At 48.8% G+C, this 27,954-nt stretch overlaps 1 protein-coding gene across 4 annotated transcripts in view; it reads left to right on the forward strand.

The window, feature by feature from the left end:
* Positions 1-314: 314 nt before the first annotated feature.
* The window catches only part of ICE2 (interactor of little elongation complex ELL subunit 2), a 435,266-nt gene continuing 407,626 nt past the window's right edge, over positions 315-27,954 (forward strand). For 2 of the 4 annotated variants that reach the window (XM_063926398.1, XM_063926397.1), the window contains exon 1: positions 315-437. In XM_063926398.1, coding sequence (XP_063782468.1) covers positions 412-437 — 26 coding nt within the window. In that variant the 5' untranslated portion in view covers positions 315-411. The remainder of the gene's footprint in view (positions 438-27,954) is intronic. The other 2 variants (XM_063926396.1, XM_063926399.1) reach the window with 2 other exon arrangements.

Genomic DNA, 27,954 nt, shown 5'->3' on the forward strand with positions numbered 1-27,954 from the left:
GTGCAGTGCAACCTGGGAACAGTCAAAGCTTTAGCCTGTTGGTGCCTATGTTCAAGATCCAACTCTACACCCCAATATTATTTCCTGTGGAATACCAGTATACCCCGCTGCAGAAAAATACATTTTTCTGTATAACTTATTTACGTTCTCTCACTCTATTAATGTATTATGTCTGTCATCAAACTAAATCATTTTTTTAAATGAGAATTAATCAAAGCCCTGTAATTAGTTTGGCAGCCATACGAACGTATGTACAGCAGAGTGCAGTGAGGGTTTTTCCCACAAGGTGGCGCCGCAGCACTGTACGGGACAGTTTAGCGTGGAGCCGGGGCTTGTGGTTGCTATGGCGCGATGACGCAGATGTTGTGAGACGCACATGGTGCTGTGGCTGGAAGTCGCTGACAGCTGAAGATGGAAGCGGCGGGGGAGCTGAGATGGTGAGACATGGGGCTTGCTGATCTGACAGGCATATTGTCTTATAAAGTTGTTAACAGGAGTCCCAAGAGAGGCGCGGTCTACTCCCCACCCTAATCTGACCTCCAGTGCCCCACATTGCGCTGCTGTTTATGGGAATCCTGTTTGTTACAGTATTGAGCATGTTATGAGATTTACATGTTATTAACTTTGCTATCCGCTCATTCTGGGTTAAAGTTCAGAGCATACATGGGGTACACTAATCTAACGGAATCCATAATAGAACCTAACATACGTAAACTTTATCCATACATGTCTAAGTAGCTATATATACCCCATGTTCTGAAGCCAACCTGTCTTTGGTTGTAATAACGTTAAACACAAATTATTTGTTATAATGTACAACACACCAACAATTGTATATTATCAAGCTCATAATCCGTAAAAGTACATGTTAAAATACATGTTTGAGGGAACTACTGTAATGTGATGTTTATGGGGCACATGTAGTTTTGGTAAACTAATGGGCTCTCATGGTGATGTTCTTATGGGGTTCAGTATGGTATGCCGGCGGTCGGGCTCCCGGAGACCAGCATACCGGCGCCGGGAGCCCGACCGCCGCCTTATCGACAGCGTGGCTAACGCAAATTAGCCCCTTGCGGGCTCGCTGCGCTCCCCACGCTACGGATACGGTGGCGCTATTTTATTCTCCCTCCAGCGCCGGTATACTGTGCGCCGGGATCCCGTCAGTCGGCATACTGAAGACCACCCGTTCTTATGAATACAATTTACTACAATGCGGCATGCTGTATTGCGTGCCGGGCTGCAGCTATTTGCAGCCGGCACTCACTCCAGTAATACCTAATGGAATTAATGTAGTGATTACTGGCTGCGAATAGTCACAGCTCAGCATGCCATACAGCAATGCAGCAAAGGTGAACATGGCTGTATCTGTACATGTCATATAATGTAAATTTAATTTCTCTATCGTCCTAGTGGATGCTGGGGTTCCTGAAAGGACCATGGGGAATAGCGGCTCCGCAGGAGACAGGGCACAAAAAGTAAAGCTTTAGGATCAGGTGGTGTGCACTGGCTCCTCCCCCTATGACCCTCCTCCAAGCCTCAGTTAGGTTTTTGTGCCCGGCCGAGAAGGGTGCAATCTAGGTGGCTCTCCTAAAGAGCTGCTTAGAAAAGTTTAGCTTAGGTTTTTTATTTTACAGTGAGTCCTGCTGGCAACAGGATCACTGCAACGAGGGACTTAGGGGAGAAGAAGTGAACTCACCTGCGTGCAGGATGGATTGGCTTCTTTGGCTACTGGACATTAGCTCCAGAGGGACGATCACAGGTACAGCCTGGATGGTCACCGGAGCCTCGCCGCCGGCCCCCTTGCAGATGCTGAAAAGAGAAGAAGGTCCAGAATCGGCGGCAGAAGACTCCTCAGTCTTCTTAAGGTAGCGCACAGCACTGCAGCTGTGCGCCATTTCCTCTCAGCACACTTCACACGGCAGTCACTGAGGGTGCAGGGCGCTGGGGGGGGGCGCCCTGGGAAGCAATGTAAACCTATTTTTTGGCATAAAATACCTCACATATAGCCTCCGGGGGCTATATGGAGATATTTAACCCCTGCCAGAATCCGTTAAAGAGCGGGAGACGAGCCCGCCGAAAAAGGGGCGGGGCCTATCTCCTCAGCACACAGCGCCATTTCCTCACACAGTTCCGCTGGTCAGGAAGGCTCCCAGGCTCTCCCCTGCACTGCACTACAGAAACAGGGTTAAATCAAGAGAGGGGGGGCAAAATTTGGCGAAATTGTGATTTTATAAAAGCAGCTATAAGGGAGCACTTATTATAAGGCTATCCCTGTAAAATATAGCGCTTTGGTGTGTGCTGGCAAACTCTCCCTCTGTCTCCCCAAGGGGCTAGTGGGGTCCTGTCCTCTATCAGAGCATTCCCTGTGTGTGTGTGCTATATGTCGGTACGTGTGTGTCGACATGTATGAGGACGATGTTGGTGAGGAGGCGGAGCAAATTGCCTGTAATGGTGATGTCACTCTCTAGGGAGTCGACACCGGAATGGATGGCTTATTTATGGAATTACGTGATAATGTCAACACGCTGCAAGGTCGGTTGGCGACATGAGACGGCTGGCAAACAAATTAGTACCTGTCCAGGCGTCTCAAACACCGTCAGGGGCGTTAAAACGTCCTTTTACCTCAGTCGGTCGACAGACACAGACACGGACACTGATTTCAGCGTCGACGGTGAAGAAACAAACGTATTTCCCTTTAGGGCCACACGTTACATGTTAAGGGCAATGAAGGAGGTGTTACATATTTCTGATACTACAAGTACCACAAAAGAGGGTATTATGTGGGATGTGAAAAAACTACCTGTAGTTTTTCCTGAATCAGATAAATTAAAGGAAGTGTGTGATGATGCGTGGGTTCCCCCCGATAAAAAATTATTGGCGGTATACCCTTTCCCGCCAGAAGTTAGGGCGCGTTGGGAAACACCCCTTAGGGTGGATAAGGCGCTCACACGCTTATCAAAACAAGTGGCGGTACCGTCTATAGATAGGGCCGTCCTCAAGGAGCCAGCTGACAGGAGGCTGGAAAATATCATAAAAAGTATATACACACATACTGGTGTTATACTGCGACCAGCTATCGCCTCAGCCTGGATGTGCAGAGCTGGGGTGGCTTGGTCGGATTCCCTGACTAAAAATATTGATACCCTTGACAGGGACAGTATTTTATTGACTATAGAGCATTTAAAGGATGCATTTCTATATATACGAGATGCACAGAGGGATATTTGCACTCTGGCATCAAGAGTAAGTGCGATGTCCATATCTGCCACAAGATGTTTATGGACACGACAGTGGTCAGGTGATGCAGATTCCAAACGGCACAAAGGTGTATTGCCGTATAAAGGAAGAGGAGTTATTTGGGGTCGGTCCATCGGACCTGGTGGCCACGGCAACTGCTGGAAAATCCACCGTTTTTACCCTAAGTCACATCTCTGCAGAAAAGACACCGTCTTTTCAGCCTCAGTCCTTTCGTCCCTATAAGAGTCATATCTGTCCAGGGATAGAGGAAAGGGAAGAAGACTGCAGCAGGCAGCCCATTCCCAGGAACAGAAGCCTTCCACCGCTTCTGCCAAGCTCTCAGCATGACGCTGGGACCGTACAGGACCCCTGGATCCTACAAGTAGTATCCCAGGGGTACAGATTGGAATGTCGAGACGTTTCCCCCTCGCAGGCTCCTGAAGTCTGCTTTACCAAGGTCTCCCTCCGACAAGGAGGCAGTATGGGAAACAATTCACAAGCTGTATTCCCAGCAGGTGATAATCAAATTACCCCTCCTACAACAAGGAAAGGGGTATTATTCCACACTATATTGTGGTACTGAAGCCAGAAGGCTAGGTGAGACCTATTCTAAATCTAAAAAAATTTGAACACTTACAAAGGTTCAAATCAAGATGGAGTCACTCAGAGCAGTGATAACGAACCAGGAAGAAGGGGACTATATAGTGTCCCGGGACATCAGGGATGCTTACCTCCATGTCCCAAATTTGCCCTTCTCACTAAGGGTACTTCAGGTTCGTGGTACAGAACTGTCACTATCAGTTTCAGACGCTGCCGTTTGGATTGTCCACGGCACCCCGGGTCTTTACCAAGGTAATGGCCGAAATGATGATTCTTCTTCAAAGAAAAGGCGTCTTAATTATCCCTTACTTGGACGATCTCCTGATAAGGGCAAAGTCCAGGGAACAGTTGGAGGTCGGAGTAGCACTATCTCGGATACTGCTACAACAGCACGGGTGGATTCTAAATATTCCAAAATCGCAGCTGTTCCCGACGACACGTCTGCTGTGCCTAGGGATGATTCTGGACACAGTCCAGAAAAAGGTGTTTCTCCCGGAAGAGAAAGCCAGGGAGTTATCCGAGCTAGTCAGGAACCTCCTAAAACCAGGAAAAGAGGCTTCCTACGAAGCAATTCCATTCGGCAGATTTCACGCAAGAACTTTTCAGTGGGATCTGCTGGACAAATGGTCCGGATCGCATCTTCAGATGCATCAGCGGATAACCCTATATCCAAGGACAAGGGTGTCTCTCCTGTGGTGGTTACAGAGTGCTCATCTTCTAGAGGGCCGCAGATTCGGCATTCAGGATTGGATGCTGGTGACCACGGAGGCCAGCCCGAGAGGCTGGGGAGCAGTCACACAAGGAAAAAATTTCCAGGGAGTGTGATCAAGTCTGGAGATTTTTCTCCACATAAATATACTGGAGCTAAGGGTAATTTTATAATGCTCTAAGCTTAGCAAGACCTCTGCTTCAAGGTCAGCCGGTATTGATCCAGTGGGAAAAACTTCACGGCAGTCGCCCACGTAAACAGACAGGGCGGCACAAGAAGCAGGAGGGCAATGGCAAAAACTGCAAGGACTTTTCGCTGGGCGGAAAATCATGTGATAGCACTGTCAGCAGTGTTTCATTCCGGGAATGGAAACTGGGAAGCAGACTTCCTCAGCAGGCACGACCTCCACCCGGGAGAGTGGAAACTTCATCGGGAAGTTTTCCACATGATTGTGAACCGTTGGGAAATACCAAAGGTGGACATGATGGCGTCCCGTCTGAACAAAAAACGGGACAGGTATTGCGCCAGGTCAAGAGACCCTCAGGCAATAGCTGTGGACGTTCTGGTAACACCGTGGGTGTACCAGTCGGTGTATGTGTTCCCTCCTCTGCTTCTCATACCTAAGGTACTGAGAATTATAAGACGTAGAGGAGTAAGAACTATACTCATGGCTCCGGATTGGCCAAGAAGGACTTGGTACCCGGAACTTCAAGAGATGCTCACAGAGGACTTATGGCCTCTGCCGCTAAGAAGGGACTTGCTTCAGCAAGTACCATGTCTGTTCCAAGATTTACCGCAGCTGCGTTTGACGGCATGGCGGTGGAACGCCGGATCCTAAGGGAAAAAGGCATTCCGGAAGAGGTCATTCCTACCCTGGTCAAAGCCAGGAAGGAGGTGACCGCACAACATTATCACCACATGGGGCGAAAATATGTTGCGTGGTGTGAGGCCAGGAAGGCCCCACGAAGAAATTTCAACTCGGTCGATTCCTGCATTTCCTGCAAACAGGAGTGTCTATGGGCCTCAAATTGGGGTCCATTAAGGTTCAAATTTCGGCCCTGTCGATTTTCTTCCAGAAAGAATTGGCTTCAGTTCCTGAAGTCCAGAAGTTGTCAAGGGAGTATTGCATATACAACCCCCTTTTTGTGCCTCCAGTGGCACTGTGGGATCTCAACGTAGTTCTGGGATTCCTCAAATCACATTGGTTTAAAACCAGTCAAATCTGTGGATTTGAAGCATCTCACATGAAAAGTGACCATGCTCTTGGCCCTGGCCTGGGCCAGGCGAGTGTCAAATTGGTGGTTTTTTTCTCAAAAAAGCCCATATCTGTTTGTCCATTCGGACAGGGCAGAGCTGCGGACTCGTCCCCAGTTCTCTCCCTAAGGTGGTGTCAGTGTTTCACCTAAACCAGCTTATTGTGGTGCCTTGCGCCTACTAAGGACTTGGAGGACTCCAAGTTGCTAGATGTTGTCAGGGCCCTGAAAATATAGGTTCCAGGACGGCTGGAGTCAGGAAAACTGACTTGCTGTTATCCTGTATGCACCCAAAAAACTGGGTGCTCTTGCTTCTAAGCAGACTATTGCTAGTTGGATGTGTAATACAATTCAGCTTGCACATTCTGTGGCAGGCCTGCCACAGCCAAAATATGTAAATGCCCATTCCACAAGGAAGGTGGGCTCATCTTGGGCGGCTGCCCGAGGGGTCTCGGCTTTACAACTTTGCCGAGCGGCTACTTAGTCAGGGGCAAACACGTTTGTAAAATCCTACAAATTTGATACCCTGGCTAAGGAGGACCTGGAGTTCTCTCATTCGGTGCTGCAGAGTCATCCGCACTCTCCCGCCCGTTTGGGAGCTTTGGTATAATCCCCATGGTCCTTTCAGGAACCCCAGCATCCACTAGGACGATAGAGAAAATAAGAATTTACTTACCGATAATTCTATTTCTCGGAGTCCGTAGTGGATGCTGGGCGCCCATCCCAAGTGCGGATTATCTGCAATACTTGTACATAGTTACAAAAATCGGGTTATTATTGTTGTGAGCCATCTTTTCAGAGGCTCCGCTGTTATCATACTGTTAACTGGGTTCAGATCACAGGTTGTACAGTGTGATTGGTGTGGCTGGTATGAGTCTTACCCGGGATTCAAAATCCTTCCTTATTGTGTACGCTCGTCCGGGCACAGTATCCTAACTGAGGCTTGGAGGAGGGTCATAGGGGGAGGAGCCAGTGCACACCACCTGATCCTAAAGCTTTACTTTTTGTGCCCTGTCTCCTGCGGAGCCGCTATTCCCCATGGTCCTTTCAGGAACCCCAGCATCCACTACGGACTCCGAGAAATAGACTTATCGGTAAGTAAATTCTTATTATTTGTGGTTGGTTTTAAGGAAGTAGTGACTGTCTGTCTTTTTAGATTTGCATCTCACACTATTTAAAACAAAAGAAGAGAATAGCTTAAATTCTCCTAGATCTGCGCTTTGTTTTTCAGTTCTTGCCAGTATAACTCTCATGATTATTGTTTCACTATAGGTATATCAGTATTTCTTTTGGCTTCCTGTTCTTTGTAGCTGTTATGGTGTGCACCCGTTTACATTGTTCAGGTTTCGGAAGAGGTTGAGCAGCACGCATGACATTAGTAGTCTCCATAATAATTGTGACGCAAACTCTGATTTGTGGCAAGCAATGCAGAAACTGAAGCAAGAGTTTATAGGCATATCACTATATGCTTTTATTTTAGTGCATTAACGTTGTAGGTGTAGGTGTAGATGAAGCTAAAGCATCTCAGTAACCTTGGAGGAAATAAGACCATTAGGTAATTGTATCAACGTGATTGCTCAGACCAGGGTCACGTGTATTATTTTATGTACACATGCAAGATACTGGTTTGGGACCCCCAATTCTATCCCGACTTGTGTCTGCAAAAAATCTTTTCTAGACAAACTGGAGCTTAAGGCAAAACTTAAGTGCCCTCCTCCCACTACAGAAACAAACAATACAGTAAGTCATTGCAATGTAAACTAATCCATAAAGCAACAAAACGCATAGGGGTTTATTTAACAACAAGCGACAATAGTAATGTTTTTTTTGTCATGGATTATAACAACAATAGAATATCTCTTGCTATATTTTACCAATAAATCTTTGACAGGCAGCTGAGTGCTGCTTAACTACCTGACCATACTAGCTGGCAGTAGCAAGAGGCATTGATGGGCATCGGAAGCCTGGAATTAAATGGTTGCCGGGATTCCGACTTCAAATCCATTGATGCGGTGGATACTAGCCATCGCTTCAAAACCATTAGAGGGTATAACCATCAATTGTTACTGTGTGTGCATGCGCAGAAGCGGTTGGAGCATTGCGCATGCTGACACCACTTCCGGGAGTGCACAGCTGCATACAAAGCTGTCAGGCATCGGAAAGCTGCATCTGGTGGCTGGCAACCATTGGATACCATCAGTCCAAAAGTATTTCCTTTGGATCAGGAACATCAGTGGTTGCTAAGCATTGGTTTCTGATGTCCTCCCTAGGGAGAGGACTCTAAACCGGGTACACATCAAAACAATGTGGTTCCCGACTGACGGGGCGGCCGATATAATGATACATTGGTGATCCATGCACACTGAAAGTTATATCTCACGGATTCGTGATATATCGGTCATAGGCAAATTCAGAATGCATTCCATCGCTCGCTGGGTCGTCACATCTGATGTACAGAACATCAGAGAGGTGACGTCGCCGACGACCTGCAGGATCACACAATCACGGGTACACTTTAGACCAGTGGTAGCCAACCCTGGTCCTCGAGAGCTACCAACAGTTCACGTTTTCCAGGTGTCTTCACAGAATCACAGTGAAGTAATTAGCTCCAACTGCGGATCTTTTAAATGTGTCAGTTAGTAATGACTACACCTGTGCACCTCCTAGGTGAGCTGGAAAAGGTGAACTGTTGGTAGCTCTTGAGGACCAGGGTTGGCTACCACTGCTTTAGACGATGTGGCCAATATATCGTTCTGATCTGCATCGGGACCATATATCGTCTGATGTGTGCTTAGCCTAATAGGCCCTATACATTAGGCGATTTTCACTGAATGATATGAACGTTCTTGTTCATTAATAAACGAGAACTCGCTCATATCGTTCAGTGTGTAGGTTCCAATGATGCGCGTCCCGTGCTCGTTCATTGTTGGTGCCGGTTGCTTATGCCTGCAGGCCAATATGGACAATCTCGTCTTTATTAGCATGCACTGCTATGGAGCCGGGTGACGGGGGGAGTGAAGAAACTTCACTACCCCCGTCACACCCCCCACCGCCGTGCCGCCCAGTGTGTAGGGCCCATAACTCTTTTGCCAGCCGGCCTGGGGGCCTCCTGCCTGCCAGATTGTGTATGTGCAGTGAAAATGGAACAATATATAATATACATTTGTGTTGGTCACTAGTAGAAGTTCAATATTCTGTGCACATTGCAATTTCCTTAAAGTCAATGATAGAACAAATGTTTGCCGATAGTCCCGTTGTTAAAGGGAAATACATGCAATATATACTAGTACACAAGAAATGCATTCTTTAAGGGATTCAGGTTTTCTTTTTTTTTCTTTTTTTATAATGGTTCTTTTTGCTGCATGTGATAGCAAATTCAGCTGTGGGAGGAAAGGGTCCTTGTTAAATATAGGTACCTAAGCTGTTTTACCCATGATCCAGCACTGCACTGGCTGGTCAGGTTGATAACTTACTGGTTATTCAGTGGGAACATACAGTACATGCTGGTACTGTGATCTCAATGTGATCTGATGCTTCCTCACAAAGGTAATGCGTGCCTCTCTATTTGGGACCAAAAGCTACTTGTGAGGCCTATGAAAAAATATGTTGGTGACCACTGTGGTAGGGTCAGTGGCGTAAGTTCGTCCCAGTCGCCCGGAGGCATGATAAATGTTGGTGCCCCCCTACATATACACACATACCATATGTAGCTATCCGGAACTCAGGGTAAACAGTAGCAGCGTGCTCAGGTACCTTTCCCAATAGTAATATAGATACACATAGAAAGTGGATGCACTCCAAGTCAGTCATTACAATAAAACAAATACCAGCATACCTTTATAGTAAACCTACAGTGCTCCCTCACCCGCCAGCGGGTCTCGATGGAGATGCTTTGGCGCAGCGGTGTGCCGATATAATTAGTGTTCACTCTAGGATTTTTTTAGGGCAGGGTGCTGATCACGTGGAGGGCACATTTTTCATTCAGGATGGCACATTTTTAAGTTAGATAGGTTAACTTCGGTACATACTATAATGCTTAGGTACATACTATAATGCTTGGTGCTCCAATTCCTACAGGCTAAAGCTCCCATTCCTACAGGCTAAAGCCTTCAGCGCGCAGCAAAAATTTAGGGGCAATATTTCGTGGGGAAGGGGCGTGGCCACATAATAGTGGCAATTCACATTACACCACACAGTAGTGCACCTCATAGACATTGCACCAGGTAGAACCTTCTATACACACTGCGCCAGGTAGAGCACATTATACATATTGCACCAGGTGGAGAGCACTGAGGCACACTGCACCAGGTGGAGAGCACTGAGGCACACTGCACCAGGTAGAGAGCACTGAGGCACACTGCACCAGGTAGAGAGCACTGAGGCACACTGCACCAGGTAGAGAGCACTGAGGCACACTGCACCAGGTAGAGAGCACTGAGGCACACTGCACCAGGTAGAGAGCACTGAGGCACACTGCACCAGGTAGAGAGCACTGAGGCACACTGCACCAGGTAGAGAGCACTGAGGCACACTGCACCAGGTAGAGAGCACTGAGGCACACTGCACCAGGTAGAGAGCACTGAGGCACACTGCACCAGGTAGAGAGCACTGAGGCACACTGCACCAGGTAGAGAGCACTGAGGCACACTGCACCAGGTAGAGAGCACTGAGGCACACTGCACCAGGTAGAGAGCACTGAGGCACACTGCACCAGGTAGAGAGCACTGAGGCACACTGCACCAGGTAGAGAGCACTGAGGCACACTGCACCAGGTAGAGAGCACTGAGGCACACTGCGCCAGGTAGAGAGCACTGAGGCACACTGCGCCAGGTAGAGCACATTATACACATTGCACCAGGCAGAGCACTGAGGCACACTGCACCAGGTAGAGAGCACTGAGGCACACTGCACCAGGTAGAGAGCACTGAGGCACACTGCACCAGGTAGAGAGCACTGAGGCACACTGCACCAGGTAGAGAGCACTGAGGCACACTGCACCAGGTAGAGAGCACTGAGGCACACTGCACCAGGTAGAGAGCACTGAGGCACACTGCACCAGGTAGAGAGCACTGAGGCACACTGCACCAGGTAGAGAGCACTGAGGCACACTGCACCAGGTAGAGAGCACTGAGGCACACTGCACCAGGTAGAGAGCACTGAGGCACACTGCACCCGGTAGAGAGCACTGAGGCACACTGCACCCGGTAGAGAGCACTGAGGCACACTGCACCCGGTAGAGAGCACTGAGACACACTGCACCCGGTAGAGAGCACTGAGACACACTGCACCCGGTAGAGAGCACTGAGACACACTGCACCCGGTAGAGAGCACTGAGACACACTGCACCAGGCAGAGAGCACTGAGACACACTGCACCAGGCAGAGAGCACTGAGACACACTGCACCAGGCAGAGAGCACTGAGACACACTGCACCAGGCAGAGAGCACTGAGACACACTGCACCAGGCAGAGAGCACTGAGACACACTGCACCAGGCAGAGAGCACTGAGACACACTGCACCAGGCAGAGAGCACTGAGACACACTGCACCAGGCAGAGAGCACTGAGACACACTGCACCAGGCAGAGAGCACTGAGACACACTGCACCAGGTAGAGAGCACCGAGACACATTGCACCAGGTAGAGAGCACCGAGGCACATTGCACCAGGTAGAGAGCACCAGGTAGAGAGCACTGAGATTGAAGTTTACAACTGTAGTACTTACAAGGTAAATTTAGCCCAGGACACAGAGGGGGAGCGCTGATCACCGCCACACTTGCGGAGCTGCATTAAAGATGGCGACCTGTTGATCCTGCTGGCGTCTCCGAGTCCTTTTAAACATTCATACACAGGCGGGCTGGGGAGATGCTGTCAGTCACTGTGTCAGCGCAAGGCTGAGACAGCGGCGGCTGACAGCTACGGACGGGCGTGGTGGGCCGTGGGGGACTCATGTGCTTACCCGGTCGGGGTGGCGCACGGCTGGGTCCGGCGGCATGGCGAGGTCCGGCGGCCTGCAAACGCCGGGGCGGCAGGGCGCACAAAAGCGGGCCGGGGCGGGATTCAGCTGTCTAAAAAAGGGGCAGGGCGCAGCGCCCTGTGAAAGACACCTAGCGTGAACACTAGATATATATAAAAAAAAATACACAAACGCCTCATTCACTTAAAAACACACGCTGCTTTCACTTAAAAACACACATGCCTCTTCCACACACACACATACGCCTCCTTCACTTAAAAACACACACACGACACACACACACACACACACACACACACACACATGCCTCCACTTAAAAACACACACGCCGCTTTCACTTACACACACACATGCCTCTCACACACACACATTCAGAAACAGACACCCCTCCATATATTTGTAAGGTAGCGTGTACCCAGACCAGGTGTGTGCCTCCTTTAATCCTTGCCTCTCACACACACACACACACACACACACACACACACACACACACACACACACACACACACACACCTCACTTACACACACACACACACGCCACTCACTTACACACACACATGCCACTCACTTACACACACACATGCCTCTCACACACATGCCTCTTTTACTTGGACACACAACTTTCCTTAAAAACACACGCACACACACACACACACACACACACACACACACACACACACACGCACACGCGCACACACACACCTCACTTAAAAACATGCACACACAAAACACAGCGCTTCCAACATTTATTAAAGCCCCCCCCAGCACCCCCAACTACACCTCTCCCCCACCCCCCACACAGTGCCTACCTTTGGCTACCATCAGACTGAGAGAGGAACAGAGAGTTTCTCCGGGCTGGCTTGCTTAACTGGCAGGGCCCGGGAGGAGCTGCGCTCTGGAGCTCCCCCTAGCTGCAGCCAGTGCCAGTGTATACACAGGAGGCAGCTTCCGTGTCACTGACACAGCTCCTCCGTCTGCAATAGCAGCGAGCGATCGTCGGGCAGGTGGGGAGATGAGCCCCCTTGTGGCCAGAAGCCCAGCGGCAGCCGACTCCACTGCCTCCCACAGTTCCGCCACTGGGTAGGGTGTCAGTCCCTGTTGTAATTCCTGATAGGTCAGAGGTACAGTATTTGTGGGAGTTATGCACACTTTTCTTATGTTGCTCATTTCTCTTCTGTTAATGGCATTTCAACACCGTTTTTATATATTTACTTAAATTGGAGAATCCGTCTTGTGCCCATTTCCACCTCTCTACGCTGTACTAAACGCAACCATAGTAACAAATCAGTCACTTTCATAGTCTTATTTTCCTGAAGAAAGCTAATTGCTGATTAGTTGCTGTATGAACTTTATATACTGTGGTGTATATATTTTTGTATTACTGTTCATAAGTACAGCTTACTACCATTCATGAAATACTTTGATCTCTTGAAAGTGTGGTATTTCTTATTGTGGATTATTTTAGATTTTTCTTCAGTTGTTCTCAAATTGATAGTGAAGCCCGCTTGTTGTTAAGACGGCTGATACCTCTCTGAGATGCTTATTTGTACAGTGTGGGGTCGGTTCAATTCAGCAACAGTTGAGTAGTGCCGGTAGTTAGCTCCCGTTGCTATTCAATTCAGCTCAAGTTAAGTCGGCGAAGGCCCGTTCTCGCGGACTTAACAGGTTGAATTGTCGGGAGAACGGGCATTCTCCGATTTAACTCCCCACCGCGATGCTGATTCCTGACAGAATCAGCCTCGCGCCGGCTGCGCGGCAGCACTTTTGTCGGATTACCTTTCTCATCCCTCGATGGTGAAAGAAAAAATCCCGACAATTAGTGTCACTTGGCGCTGTATTGAATAGCGCCGGGAGCTAACTCCCTGCGCTATTCAACTGTTGCTGAATTGAATCAACCCCTATGAGACAAGTGGAAATAGGGTCTTTCCACATCAAATCACCACAGCCATTTTCATGAACATCACTGATTTCAATTAAATTTGCTGTGCTTGTTAGGTCTGGCGAGAAACTAATTTACACCAAATTTCAACATCATAGGTTGGATATTTTTGGAGGTGGAGCCATTTAAAAACGAACAAAATATGCAATTTTACTGCAGCGGGGGTCTTTTCGTTTGCCTGTAACTTGAGTTCTAATTAAGACAGAGAGATGAAATTAGTGTCATTTTGAAGCTTATGACTAGATCTTTTCACTTAGTAAGGTAGTACTAAAAAAAGTGTAATAACCTTTGACCTCAATTTTTTTTAAATAGGGATGTTATATATATATATTTATATTACACACTGCTCAAAAAAATAAAGAACACTAAAATAACACATCCTAGATCTGAATGAATGAAATATTCTTATTAAATACTTTGTTCTTTACATAGTTGAATGTGCTGACAACAAAATCACACAAAAATTATCAATGGAAATTAAATTTATTAACCCATGGAGGTCTGGATTTGGAGTCACCCTCAAAATTAAAGTGGAAAAACACACTACAGGCTGATCCAACTTTGATGTAATGTCCTTAAAACAAGTCAAAATGAGCTCAGTAGTGTGTGTGGCCTCCACGTGCCTGTATGACCTTCCTACAACCCACACAAGTGGCTCAGGTAGTGCAGCTCATCCAGGATGGCACATCAATGCGAGCTGTGGCAAGAAGGTTTGCTGTGTCTGTCAGCGTAGTGTCCAGAGCATGGAGGCGCTACCAGGAGACAGGCCAGTACATCAGGAGACGTGGAGGAGGCCGTAGGAGGGCAACAACCCAGCAGCAGGACCGCTACCTCCGCCTTTGTGCAAGGAGGAACAGGAGGAGCACTGCCAGAGCCCTACAAAATGACCTCCAGCAAGCCACAAATGTGCATGTGTCTACTCAAATAATCAGAAACAGACTCCATGAGGGTGGTATGAGGGCCCGACGTCCACAGGTGGGGGTTGTGCTTACAGCCCAACACCGTGCAGGACGTTTGGCATTTGCCAGAGAACACCAAGATTGTCAAATTCGCCAGTTGCGCTCTGTGCTGTTCACAGATGAAAGCAAGTTCTCACTGAGCACATGTGACAGACGTGACAGAGTCTGGAGACGCCAAGGAGAACATTCTGCTGCCTGCAACATCCTCCAGCATGACCGGTTTGGCAGTGGGTCAGTAATGGTGTGGGGTGGCATTTCTTTGGGGTGCCGCACAGCCCTCCATGTGCTCGCCAGAGGTAGCCTGACTGCCATTAGGTACCGAGATGAGATCCTCAGACCCCTTGTGAGACCATATGCTGGTGCGGTTGGCCCTGTGTTCCTCCTAATGCAAGACAATGCTAGACCTCATGTGGCTGGAGTGTGTCAGCAGTTCCTGCAAGACGAAGGCATTGATGCTATGGACTGGCCCGCCCGTTCCCCAGACCTGAATCCAATTGAGCACATCTGGGACATCATGTCTCGCTCCATCCACCAACGCCACGTTGCACCACAGACTGTCCAGGAGTTGGCGGATGCTTTAGTCCAGGTCTGGGAGGAGATCCCTCAGGAGACCATCCGCCACCTCATCAGGAGCATGCCCAGGCATTGTAGGGAGGTCATACAGGCACGTGGAGGCCACACACACTACTGAGCCTCATTTTGACTTGTTTTAAGGACATTACATCAAAGTTGGATCAGCCTGTAGTGTTTTTTTCCACTTTAATTTTGAGGGTGACTCCAAATCCAGACCTCCATAGGTTAATAAGTTTGATTTCCATTGATAATTTTTGTGTGAGTTTGTTGTCAGCACATTCAACTATGTAAAGAACAAAGTATTTAATAAGAATATTTCATTCAGATCTAGGATGTGTTATTTTAGTGTTCCCTTTATTTTTTTGAGCAGCGTGTGTATATATAATTTCTCTATCGTCCTTGTGGATGCTGGGGTTCCTGAAAGGACCATGGGGAACAGCGGCTCCGCAGGAGACAGGGCACAAAAAGTAAAGCTTTCCGATCAGGTGGTGTGCACTGGCTCCTCCCCCTATGACCCTCCTCCAGACTCCAGTTAGATTTTTGTGCCCGGCCGAGAAGGGTGCAATCTAGGTGGCTCTCCTAAAGAGCTGCTTAGAGAAAGTTTAGCTTAGGTTTTTTATTTTACAGTGAGTCCTGCTGGCAACAGGATCACTGCAACGAGGGACTTAGGGGAGAAGGAGTGAACTCACCTGCGTGCAGGATGGATTGGCTTCTTGGCTACTGGACATCAGCTCCAGAGGGACGATCACAGGTACAGCCTGGATGGTCACCGGAGCCGCGCCGCCGGCCCCCTTGCAGATGCTGAAGTAAGAAGAGGTCCAGAATCGGCGGCTGAAGACTCCTGCAGTCTTCTAAAGGTAGCGCACAGCACTGCAGCTGTGCGCCATTTTCCTCTCAGCACACTTCACACGGCAGTCACTGAGGGTGCAGGGCGCTGGGAGGGGGGCGCCCTGGGAGGCAAATGAAAACCTTTTTTGGCGAAAAATACCTCACATATAGCCCCCAGAGGCTATATGGAGATATTTAACCCCTGCCAAGATTCACTAAATAGCGGGAGACGAGCCCGCCGAAAAAGGGGCGGGGCCTATCTCCTCAGCACACAGCGCCATTTTCTCTCACAGAAAGCCTGGAGAGAAGGCTCCCAGGCTCTCCCCTGCACTGCACTACAGAAACAGGGTTAAAACAGAGAGGGGGGGCACTGATTTTGGCGATATTGAGATATATATAAAGATGCTATAAGGGAAAACACTTATATAAGGTTGTCCCTATATAATTATAGCGTTTTGGTGTGTGCTGGCAAACTCTCCCTCTGTCTCCCCAAAGGGCTAGTGTGGGTCCTGTCCTCTGTCAGAGCATTCCCGGTGTGTGTGCTGTGTGTCGGTACGTGTGTGTCGACATGTATGAGGACGATGTTGGTGAGGAGGCGGAGAAATTGCCTGTAATGGTGATGTCACTCTCTAGGGAGTCGACACCGGAATGGATGGCTTATTTAGGGAATTACGTGAGAATGTCAACACGCTGCAAGGTCGGTTGACGACGTGAGACGGCCGACAAACTATTAGTACCGGTCCAGGCGTCTCAGAAACACCGTCAGGGGCGTTAAAAACGCCCATTTACCTCAGTCGGTCGACACAGACACAGACACGGACACTGAATCCAGTGTCGACGGTGAATAAACAAACGTATTTCTCATTAGGGCCACACGTTAAGGGCAATGAAGGAGGTGTTGCATATTTCTGATACTACAAGTACCACAAAAAAGGGTATTATGTGGGAGTGAAAAAACTACCTGTAGTTTTTCCTGAATCAGATAAAATAAAATGAAGTGTGTGATGATGCGTGGGGTTACCCCGATAGCAAATATTGGCGTTATACCCTTTCCCGCCAGAAATTAGGGCGCGTTGGGAAACACCCCTTAGGGTGATAAGGCGCTCACACGCTTATCAAGTGGCGTTACCGTCTCCAGATACGGCCGCCCTCAAGGAGCCAGCTGATAGGAAGCTGGAAAGATATCCTAAAAAGTATATACGGTGGTTATACTGCGACCAGCGATCGCCATCAGCCTGGAGATGCAGTGCTGGGTTGGCTTGGTCGGATTCCCTGACTGAAAATATTTTATTCATATAGAGCATTTAATAGGATGCATTCTATATATATGTACGTGAGATGCACAGAGGGATATTTGCTCTCTGGCATCAAGATAAGTACGTTGTCCATATCACCCAGAAGATGTCATGGACACGACAGTGGTCAGGTGATACAGATCCCATACGGCACATGGAAGTATTGCCGTATAAAGGGAAGGAGTTAGTTGGGGTCGGTCCATCGGACCTGGGGACCACGGCAACAGCTGGGAAATCCAACCTTTTTACCCCAAGTTACATCTCAGCTGAAAAAGACACCGTCTTTTCAGCCTCAATCCTTCCTTTCCCATGAGGGCATGCAGGCAAAAGGCCAGTCATATCTGCCCAGACATAGAGGTAAGGGAAGTAGACTGCAGCAGGCAGCCCCTTCCCAGGAAAAGAAGCCCTCCACCGCGTCTGCCAAGTCCTCAGCATGACGCTGGGGCTGTGCAAGCGGACTCAAGGTGGGGGGGTAGTCTCAAGAGTCTCAGCGCGCAGTGGGATCACTCGCAGGTTGACCCCTAGATAGTACAAGTATTATCCCAGGGGTACAGATTGGAGAGTCGAGACATCTTCTCCTCGCAGGTTTCTGAAGTCTGCTTTACCATCGGCTCCCTCCGACAGGGAGGCAGCATTGGAAACAATTCACAAGCTGTATATCCAGCAGGTGATAATCAAAGTACCCCTCCTACAACAAGGAAAAGGGTATTATTTTTCCACACTATATTGTGGTACTGAAGCCAGACGGCTTGGTGAGACATAGTCTAAACTGAAATCTTTGAACACTTACATAAAAGGTTCAAATCGAGATGGAGTCACTCAGAGCAGTGATAGCGAACCGAAAAAAAAAGGGGACTATATGGTGTCCCTGGACATCAAGGATTACCTCCATGTCCAAATTTGCCCTTCTCAACAAGGGTACCTCTGGTTCGTGGTACAGAACTGTCAATATCAGTTTCAGACGATGCCGTTTGAATTATCCACGGCACCCCGGGCCTTTTACCAAGGTAATGGCCGAAAAGATGTTTCTTCAAAGAAAAAAGGCATCTAAATTATCCCTTACTTGGACGATATCCTGAAAAGGGCAAGTTCCAGAGAACAGTTGGAGGTCGGAAGAGCACTATCTAAAGTAGTTCTACGACAGCACGACTGGATTCTAAATATTCCAAGAATCGCAGCTGTTTTCCGACGATACGTCTGCTGTTCCTAGGAATGATTCTGGGCATTGTCCAGAAAAAGGTGTTCCTCCGGGAGGAAAAAGCCAAGGAGTTATTCGACCTAGTCAGAAACCTCCTAAAACCAGGCCAAGTATCAGTGCATCAATGCACAGGAGTCCTGGGAAAAATGGTGGCTTCTTACGAAGCGATTCCATTCGGCAGATCTCAGGGGATTTGCTGGACGAATGGTCCGGATCGCATTTTCAGATGCATCAGCGGATAATCCTGTCTCCAAGGACAAGGGTGTCTCTTCTGTGGGGGCTGCAGAGTGCTCATCTTTTAGAGGGCAGCACACTCAGCATTCAGGACTGTGTTCTGGGGACCACGGATACCAGCCTGAGAGGCTGGGGAGTAGTCACACAGGGAAAAAATTTCCAAGGAAGTGTGGTCAAGTCTGGAGACTTCTCTCCACATGAATATACTGGAGCTAAGGGCAATTTACAATGCTCTGAGCCTAGGAAGACTCCTGCTTCAAAGTCAACCGGTGCTGATCCAGTAGGACATCATCATGGCGGTCGCCCACGTTATCAGACGGGGCGACACAAGAAGCAGGAGGGCAATGACAGCAAGGATTCTTCGCTGGGCGGAAAATCATGTGATAACACTGTCAGCAGTGTTCATTCCGGGAGTGGGCAACTGGGAAGATTTCCTCAGCATAAATGAATTCCACCCGGAAAAGTGGAAACTTAATCTGGAAGTTTCCACATGATTGTAAACCGTTGGGAAAGACCAAAGGTGGTTATGATGGCGTCCCACCTGAAGCGCCAGGTCAAGAGACACTCAGGCAATAGCTGGGACGCTCTGGTAACACCGTCGGTGTACCAGTCGGTGTATGTGTTCCATCCTCTGCTTTTCATACCCAATGTATTGAAAATGATAGGAAGGAGAGGAGTAAGAACTATACTCGTGGCTCCGGTTTGGCCAAGAAGGACTTGGTTCCCGGAACTTCAAGAGATACTAAGAAGGGTCTTGATTCGGCAAGAACCGTGTCTGTTCCGGGACTTACCGCAGCTGCGTTGACGCCAAGGCGGGTGAACGCCGGATCCTAAGGGAAAGAGGCATTCCGGAAGAGGTCATCCCTACCCTGGTCAGAGCCAGGAAGGAGGTGACCGCACAACATTATCACCACTTAGGTGAAAATATGTGCCAGGGTGTGAGTCCAGGAAGGCTCCACGGAAGAATTTCAACTAGGTTAATTTCTACATTTCCTGCAAACAGGAGTGTCTATGGGTCTCAAATTGGGTCCATTAAGGTTCAAATTTCGGCCTGTTGATTTTCTTCCAGAAAGAAATTGGCTTCAGTTCCTGAAGTCCAGAAGTTGTTAAGGGAGTACTGCATATACAGCCCCTTTGATGTCTCCAGTGGCACTGGGCGATCTCAACGTAGTTTTGGGATTCCTAAAAAATCACATTGGTTTAAACAACTCAAATCTGTGGATTTGATATATCTCACATGGAAAATGACCATGCTGTTGGTCCTGGCCTCGGCCAGGCGAGTGTCAGAATTGGCGGCTTTATCTCACAAAGCCATATCTGATTGTCCATTCGGACAGAGCAAAGCTGCGGACTCGTCCCCAGTTTCTCCTTAAGGTGGTGTCAGCGTTTCACCTGAACCAGCTTATTGTGGTACCTGCGGCTACTAGGGACTTGGAGGACTCCAAGTTGCTGGATGTTATCAGGGCCCTGAAAATATAGTTTCCAGGTTGGCTGGAGTCAGGAAATCTGACTTGCTGTTTATCCTGTATGCTCCCAACAATGCTGGGTGCTTCTGCTTCTAAGCAGTCGATTGCTCGTGGGATTGGTAGCACAATTCAACTTGCACATTCTGTGGCAGGCCTGCCACAGTCTAAATCTGTTAAGGCCCATTCCACAAGGAAGGTGGGCTCATCTTGGGCGGCTGCCCGAGGGGTCTCGGCATTACAACTTTGCCGAGCAGCTACGTGGTCGGGGGAGAACACGTTTGTAAAATTCTACAAATTTGATACCCTGGCAAAAGAGGACCTGGAGTTCTCTCATTCGGTGCTGCAGAGTCATCCGCACTCTCCCGCCCGTTTGGGAGCTTTGGTATAATCCCCATGGTCCTTTCAGGAACCCCAGCATCCACAAGGACGATAGAGAAAATAAGAATTTACTTACCGATAATTCTATTTCTCGGAGTCCGTAGTGGATGCTGGGCGCCCATCCCAAGTGCGGATTATCTGCAATACTTGTACATAGTTATTGCTAACTAAATCGGGTTATTGTTGTTGTGAGCCATCTTTTCAGAGGCTCCGCTGTTATCATACTGTTAACTGGGTTCAGATCACAGGTTGTACAGTGTGATTGGTGTGGCTGGTATGAGTCTTACCCGGGATTCAAAATTCCTCCCTTATTGTGTACGCTCGTCCGGGCACAGTACCTAACTGGAGTCTGGAGGAGGGTCATAGGGGGAGGAGCCAGTGCACACCACCTGATCGGAAAGCTTTACTTTTTGTGCCCTGTCTCCTGCGGAGCCGCTGTTCCCCATGGTCCTTTCAGGAACCCCAGCATCCACTACGGACTCCGAGAAATAGAATTATCGGTAAGTAAATTCTTATTATATATGTGTATATGTATGTATGTGTGTATATATATATATATATATAGATTTTTTTTAATTTTTTTTATGAGTTCTCCCATATTTAATTTAAACATGTACCAAATTTCACTTTGGGACTCCCATGGGATAATGCGATAACAATAATTTACTGACAAGCAGGCAGCTAAATTATACAAAATTATCACTTACAGACAGTGTATTATAAAGTTTTGAAAAACAGCAATATAACCTTAATATATATATAACAGACCAGGTTTTGTTCATGCTTTCCATGAGTTTAGTTTTTTGAAGTTGCAGACAGAATTTCTCTTTCTGCGGCCAACATCGTGGAGACTCCAGCATACTTACGTTCAGTATGTCAGCAAACGTGTTATCTGCACAGAGCTCCACTGCCGGCATTTTGGCAAAGTGCAGGCTGTTTGGGAATTTCTGCGAGTCTGCCTGTATTTTTATAGCAACAATCATTTACAAGGCAAAACCAGGCTGGCAATGTATATGAGATGTGTCATTACAAACATGCAGTAAGCAAGAGACACGGACGCACAGGTGGCTGACTGGAGAAGGCAAAAAGATGTGCTTACAATCTTATAGGGAGGAGCAATACATCAAAGGGTCCTGTACTGTATATGTAGGTGAATATTCTATCAGAAGAAACACAGGCAGCAGCACAGGGGTTATCATTGTCTCAGAGTTATATAAAATAAAAAACAATCTTCCAATCTGCTACGTAGTCAAAATGAAATAAGCGAAAAGTAACCCGTTTGGGTGCCCAATTGGGACTTTTCACATTGCACGCGATACACATAAATTGAATATTGCCCCATGATCTCCCGTCACATTAGACGGGAGATCGGGTGCGATATAACAATTGAATACTGCCCAGTGAGTCTTGTCAATCAGGAAGCTGGATGCTAGCTGTATTGTAATTACATCTTCACAAAGTCCTCACATGCTTGTAGTAAGAGGCACTAAAATGTAATCCATGCTATCCAGCAGAAGATAGTTTTTCTGCTGCGGGGTACACTGGGCTCCACAAGGATTCACATCGGGGTGTAGAGTAGGATCTTGATCCGAGGCACCAACAGGCTCAAAGCTTTTGACTGTTCCCAAGATGCACAGCGCCGCCTCCTCTATAACCCCGCCTCCATGCACAGGAGCTCAGTTTGTAAGTTGGTGCCATGCAGTAAGCAGGCACTTAACAGGAGGGTTGCATTAGACAGCCTATTCATTGCTTTAATGAAAGAAAGAACTGAAGATTCTTCTGACAGACTACAAGGGCTGCAGCAGGCAAAGTCTCATAGACTTTCCTGTCTGTAGCTCCGTCACCCCCAGCGGCGCTGTATACTCCCGCGCCCTGGTTGCCGGGTCACTGCAGCAGGGGCGCCGGTTCCTTTAAATCGTGAGTCACACACACGCCGGCGTCCTCCCGGATTGAGGGCCGCAGGTACGGGGGAGGTGAGGCGTCTCTGTGCCCGCACTTTACTACGTTCCATCGCGGCCGTAGGAGGCGGGCCGCGCGCGCTGGCGTGGACACTGATTACTGGGCAGCCGCTCGACTAGCCACCAGGGACACTTAATGGGCACAGGTCTGAGGGTCTTTTACTGTACATAAACCCCACTTTTCACTGCCCGCAGCACCCGGTGGGGATGCCAGCAGGGGGAGCAGGTCGGACCTATGGCCCCTCCCCCCAGCCCCAGGGCGCCATTTCTACAAATGTTCCCTCCCTGATGCTGCTTTCCTCTCCTTCACTCCCGGCCAGCAGCCATCACAGATAAAGCTGAGCTGTTCCTGAGACTGCTGGGGCAAATCCTCCTCTGTAGAATCGCCTGATTGCCAGTGCTGTGTTTCCTACAGGACACTTAAGTATTCTACCTGTCACTGGGACAGTGTTAGTTAAGAAAGAGTGCATACATTCATGGTTGTGTGGTATAAACACCCTGTGATATACATCCAGTATTTACTGTGATTTGTTATATCTATTGTTAACACATATAGCCAAAGTGAGTATTACTTGTATTGCTAGTCCAGTGCAGCTTTATGGTGCATAATTTCTGCATGGTATGCGTGTGACTATATCTGTGTGCATGTAGCTGCTGCATGGTTGCCTTATTAAAGGGTATTTCACTCAGTGGGCTACTCCTATATTGCTATACCTGTCGGGGCTAAGTGTATCAGGTTTCTTTCTGTATAATATAGGATTGTATCACAAGATATACTTGCTGTGTATTTTTACTTGTGATTCATAGTCACGCTATATATCTCTTGAACTCCTGGGTTGTGTTGTCATAGTCACACTTCACCGAGTGTTCTTGCTAGGTATATTGCTGCTACACCTTGTACCAGGTTGCCCTATCTTGTGGACATTCTTATGTCTTCTACACGTGGCAACGACGCTGGGTCTTCTCCCACTGTGCGTGGTAGTGAGGCCACAGACGTGATGGAGGAAAATATGGCAGCTGAGAGTTCAGGTTCAGGGGATTCCTTACCCCCCCAGTGGGTCGGCAGCACCTGGGGCATCACAGGACCCACCTTGGGCTACATTTTCCACGCTGCTAAAAACACTTGTAATTAAATTGGCGCCCCCTGTGGGACCACCTGTATCGCTGCAGCAGTTTATGGTACCTGCTATTAATCCGCCATGGACAGATAAAATCTCCACTCAGTTACAGCATTTGAACCGGTCACTGACTAAATCTAAGTGTCGCTCTCGCATGCCTAAGGCTAAGTCGTCTTCTAAACGGGCCATTACCTCCTCCCAATCCACTGCTATCCCAGACACGTCCTCTGAGGAGGATGGTGCATATACTGATCCCACAGACGACTGACTCAGATGTTTCTGATTTGGAAGGAAAATTGATGGTGGATGTCCCAGATTTGATTGAGGCTATTAGGCTCATTCTTCAGGTGTCTGATGATCCTGAGCCTGAGGCTGTCTCTAAGAAACCGGATAGGTTTAAACGTAAGAAGGTGGTTAAACAAGTTTTACCTCACAATGAACACCTGGTTGACATACATCAGGAATCCTGGGAAAATCCGGGGACAAAATTCACACCGGATAAGAGACTGTTGGCTCGCTATCCTCTCCCTGCGGAGGTATGTAAAAATTGGGAAACTCCTCCGCCCGTTGATTCTCATGTGGCACGTATGGTAGTTTCCTCTGCTCTGCCTGTAACTACCATTACCTCTCTGAAGGAACCGACGGATAGACGTGTGGAGGGTTGTTTAAAAGCAATTTACATCCTAACGGGGGCTGTGCATAGGCGAACCATTGCAGCGACATGGGCTGCTGAAGCTGTTGAGGCGTGGGCTCAGGAGCTTGAGGTGGAACTGCCTTCCAATGCATCTGAGCATGCTCGACAATGTCTCTCCTATATTACCGCGGCTTCTCTGTACCTTAAGGAGACGGCCACCGATGCCGGGGTGCTGGCGACCAAGGCTGCTACTGCGTCTGTCTTGGCCAGACGTATCCTTTGGCTGAGATCCTGGTCGGTGGATATGGATTCCAAGAAAACCCTGGAGGTGCTTCCTTTGAAGGGAGACATTCTCTTTGGAGAAGATCTCAATAAGATTGTGGCTGATCTGGCTACTGGTAAAACAGCTTGCCTACCTAGTACGGCTCCTTCCGCACAGAAGACTAAAAGTACTTTCCCTCGGCCCTTTCGTCCTCCAGGTAAAGCAAAAGGTCAGGCGTACCCAAAGCAAACTCGTGCTTCCAGACCTGCCAAGCCCAGACCTAAGCGATCCTGGGCTGCCCATCAGCCTGCTTCCAAAACTGACAAGCCTGCCGCATGACGGGGCGGGCCTCCCTCTGGGGGATCCCAGGGTGGGGGGGCCAACTTTTAGGTTTTGCCCAGGAATGGTTGAAGACCACTTCAGATACCTGGGTAAGGGAAGTCGTCACTCGAGGTTACGCTGTACCCTTCAAGTATCGTCCCCCTCACCGATTTTGCCTGACAAATGTTCCTCTGGACCCGGCAAAAGCAAACAATCTGCATTCGGTGGTACATTTCCTCCTGACCACAGGAGTGGTGGTACAAGTGCCTCTGGCTCAGAGGGGCAAGGGCTACTATTCACCGCTGTTTCTAGTCCCGAAGCCGAACGAGTCCTCGCGGCCCATTCTCAATCTGAAGTCCTTGAACAAGTATGTGCGGGTCTCCAAGTTTCGTATGGAAACTCTCCGCTCTATTGTTCTGGCCTTGGAGCCTGGGGACGATATGGTCTCCCTGGACATACAGGATGCCTACCTGCATATTCCCATTGCAGTGTCTCATCGGCAGTACCTGAGGTTCGCGGTGGGCAACCTTCATTACCAATTACGGGTGTTACCCTTTGGTTTGACAACGGCTTCTCAAGTTTTCACCAAAGTATTGGCGATCATGACTGCTTCACTTCGCCGTCAAGGGGTGAGGATACTACCATACTTAGACAATTTGTTGATCCTGGCGAATTCCCCAGATCTTCTCCTGTGTCATCTCGATCTGAGGGTCCGGCGCATGAAAGCCCACGGGTGGCTGATCAACTGGAAGAAATCGTCCCTGGTTCCTGCTCGGAGCATGGTACACCTGGGAGCGCTATTGGACACTCACAACCAGCGGTTGTTCTTGTCTCAGGAGAAAGTCCTTAAACTTCAGGACAAGATCCGATGCTTCCTATCCTGTCCGCAAGTGTCGATTCATTCGGCGATGCAAGTGCTAGGTCTCGTGGTGTCGGCTTTCAACATGGTGGAGTATGCTCAATACAATTCTCACTCTCTGCAGAAGTTGATTCTGTCCAAGTGGGAGGTCCGCCTGTCACTGAGCTGGTGGCTTCAGGACCAACGATTGAGCAGGGGCCGTCCCTTCTGGATATCCAACTGGGTCCTGTTGACGACGGATGCCAGTCTGAGAGGTTGGGGCGCGGTGTTGGAACAACACTCTCTCCAGTGTCGATGGACCAAGGAGGAGTCACTACTCCCGATAAACATTCTGGAACTGCGGGCAGTATTCAATGCGTTGACAATGGCCCAACATCTCATACAGAACAGACCTGTTCAAGTACAATCGGACAACGCCACCACGGTGGCGTACATCAATCATCAAGGTGGCACTCGAAGCCGCATGGCAATGAGGGAAGTATCAAGGATTCTTCAGTGGGCAGAATGCCATCTGCCGGCCATATCAGCAGTGTTCATTCCGGGCGTTCTGAACTGGGAAGCGGACTTTCTCAGTCGTTAGGACGTGCACGCCGGAGAATGGAGCCTACATCCAGAGGTGTTTCAACTTCTCATGGACAAGTGGGGCCTCCCAGATGTGGACCTGATGGCGTCTCGACACAATCACAAGGTTCCGGTCTTCGGAGCAAGGGATCCTCAAGCAGCGTTCGTGGATGCTCTGTCAATCCCATGGAACATTCGGCTGCCGTATGTGTTCCCTCTGGTGTCACTCCTGCCCAGAGTAATACATTCAAGCAAGAAGGAGGAAGCCTACTTCTGGTCGCTCCAGTGTGGCCCAGGCGGCACTGGTACTCCGATCTACAGGGCCTCTCATTGGATCATCCCCTTCTACTTCCACAGCGACCAGACCTCCTCGTTCAGGGCCCTTGAGTTTACCAGGCTCTTAAAGCTTCCGTCCTGAGGGCCAAGTGTTTTTCTGAGGCGGTCGTTCAAACTATGTTGAAGGCCCGTAAGCCGGCTTCTGCTCAGATATACCATAGGGTCTGGAATGCTTACTTTACTTGGTGTGCGTCTCACAATCATGACTTTTTCAAGTTTAGTACGGCCAAACTATTGGCCTTTCTACAACAAGGCCTGGACTTAGGCCTGCGTCTGGCCTCCCTCAAGGTTCATATCTCTGCCTTGTCGGTTTAGTTTCAGAGAAAGATTGCTACCCTACCTGATGTCCATACATTCATTCAGGGTGTGTTGCGGATTCAGCATTCTTATGTGCCACCTGTGGCCCCTTGGGCTGTGTCTGTGGTCTTGGAGGTCTTACAAGAGTCTTCGTTTGAGCCTCTTACCTCTGCTGACCTTAAGAAGCTTTCCCTTAAAGTGTTATTCTTGCTGGCTATTGCTTTGGCTAGAAGGGTCTCGGACTTGGGTACCTTATCCTGTAAGTCTCCCAATTTGATTTCTCTAACGTCCTAGTGGATGCTGGGGACTCCGTAAGGACCATGGGGAATAGACGGGCTCCGCAGGAGACTGGGCACTCTAAGAAAGATTTAGTACTACTGGTGTGCACTGGCTCCTCCCTCTATGCCCCTCCTCCAGACCTCAGTTAGAATCTGTGCCCGGCCAGAGCTGGGTGCTTTTAGTGGGCTCTCCTGAGCTTGCTAATAAGAAAGTATTTTAGTTAGGTTTTTTATTTTCAGAGAGCTTCTGCTGGCAACAGACTCTCTGCTACGAGGGCCTGAGGGGAGAGAAGCAAACCTACTAACTGCGGGTAGGTTGCGCTTCTTAGGCTACTGGACACCATTAGCTCCAGAGGGTTCGAACACAGGATCTTAACCTTGGTCGTCCGTTCCCGGAGCCGCGCCGCCGCCCCCCTCGCAGAGCCAGAAGACAGAAGCCGGCAGAAGCAAGAAGACATCGAAATCGGCGGCAGAAGACTCCTGTCTTCACATGAGGTAGCGCACAGCACTGCAGCTGTGCGCCATTGCTCCCACACTAACCCACACACTCCGGTCACTGTAGGGTGGGGGGCGCATGGGGGGGCGCCCTGGGCAGCAATTAAGTACCTCCTGGCAAAAGCCGCATATATACAGTTGGACACTGTTATATGCATGAGCCCCCGCCATTAATTTTACACAATCGCGG

The sequence above is a fragment of the Pseudophryne corroboree genome, chromosome 6 (assembly GCF_028390025.1).
Source record: "Pseudophryne corroboree isolate aPseCor3 chromosome 6, aPseCor3.hap2, whole genome shotgun sequence".
NCBI classification, from domain to species: domain Eukaryota; kingdom Metazoa; phylum Chordata; class Amphibia; order Anura; family Myobatrachidae; genus Pseudophryne; species Pseudophryne corroboree.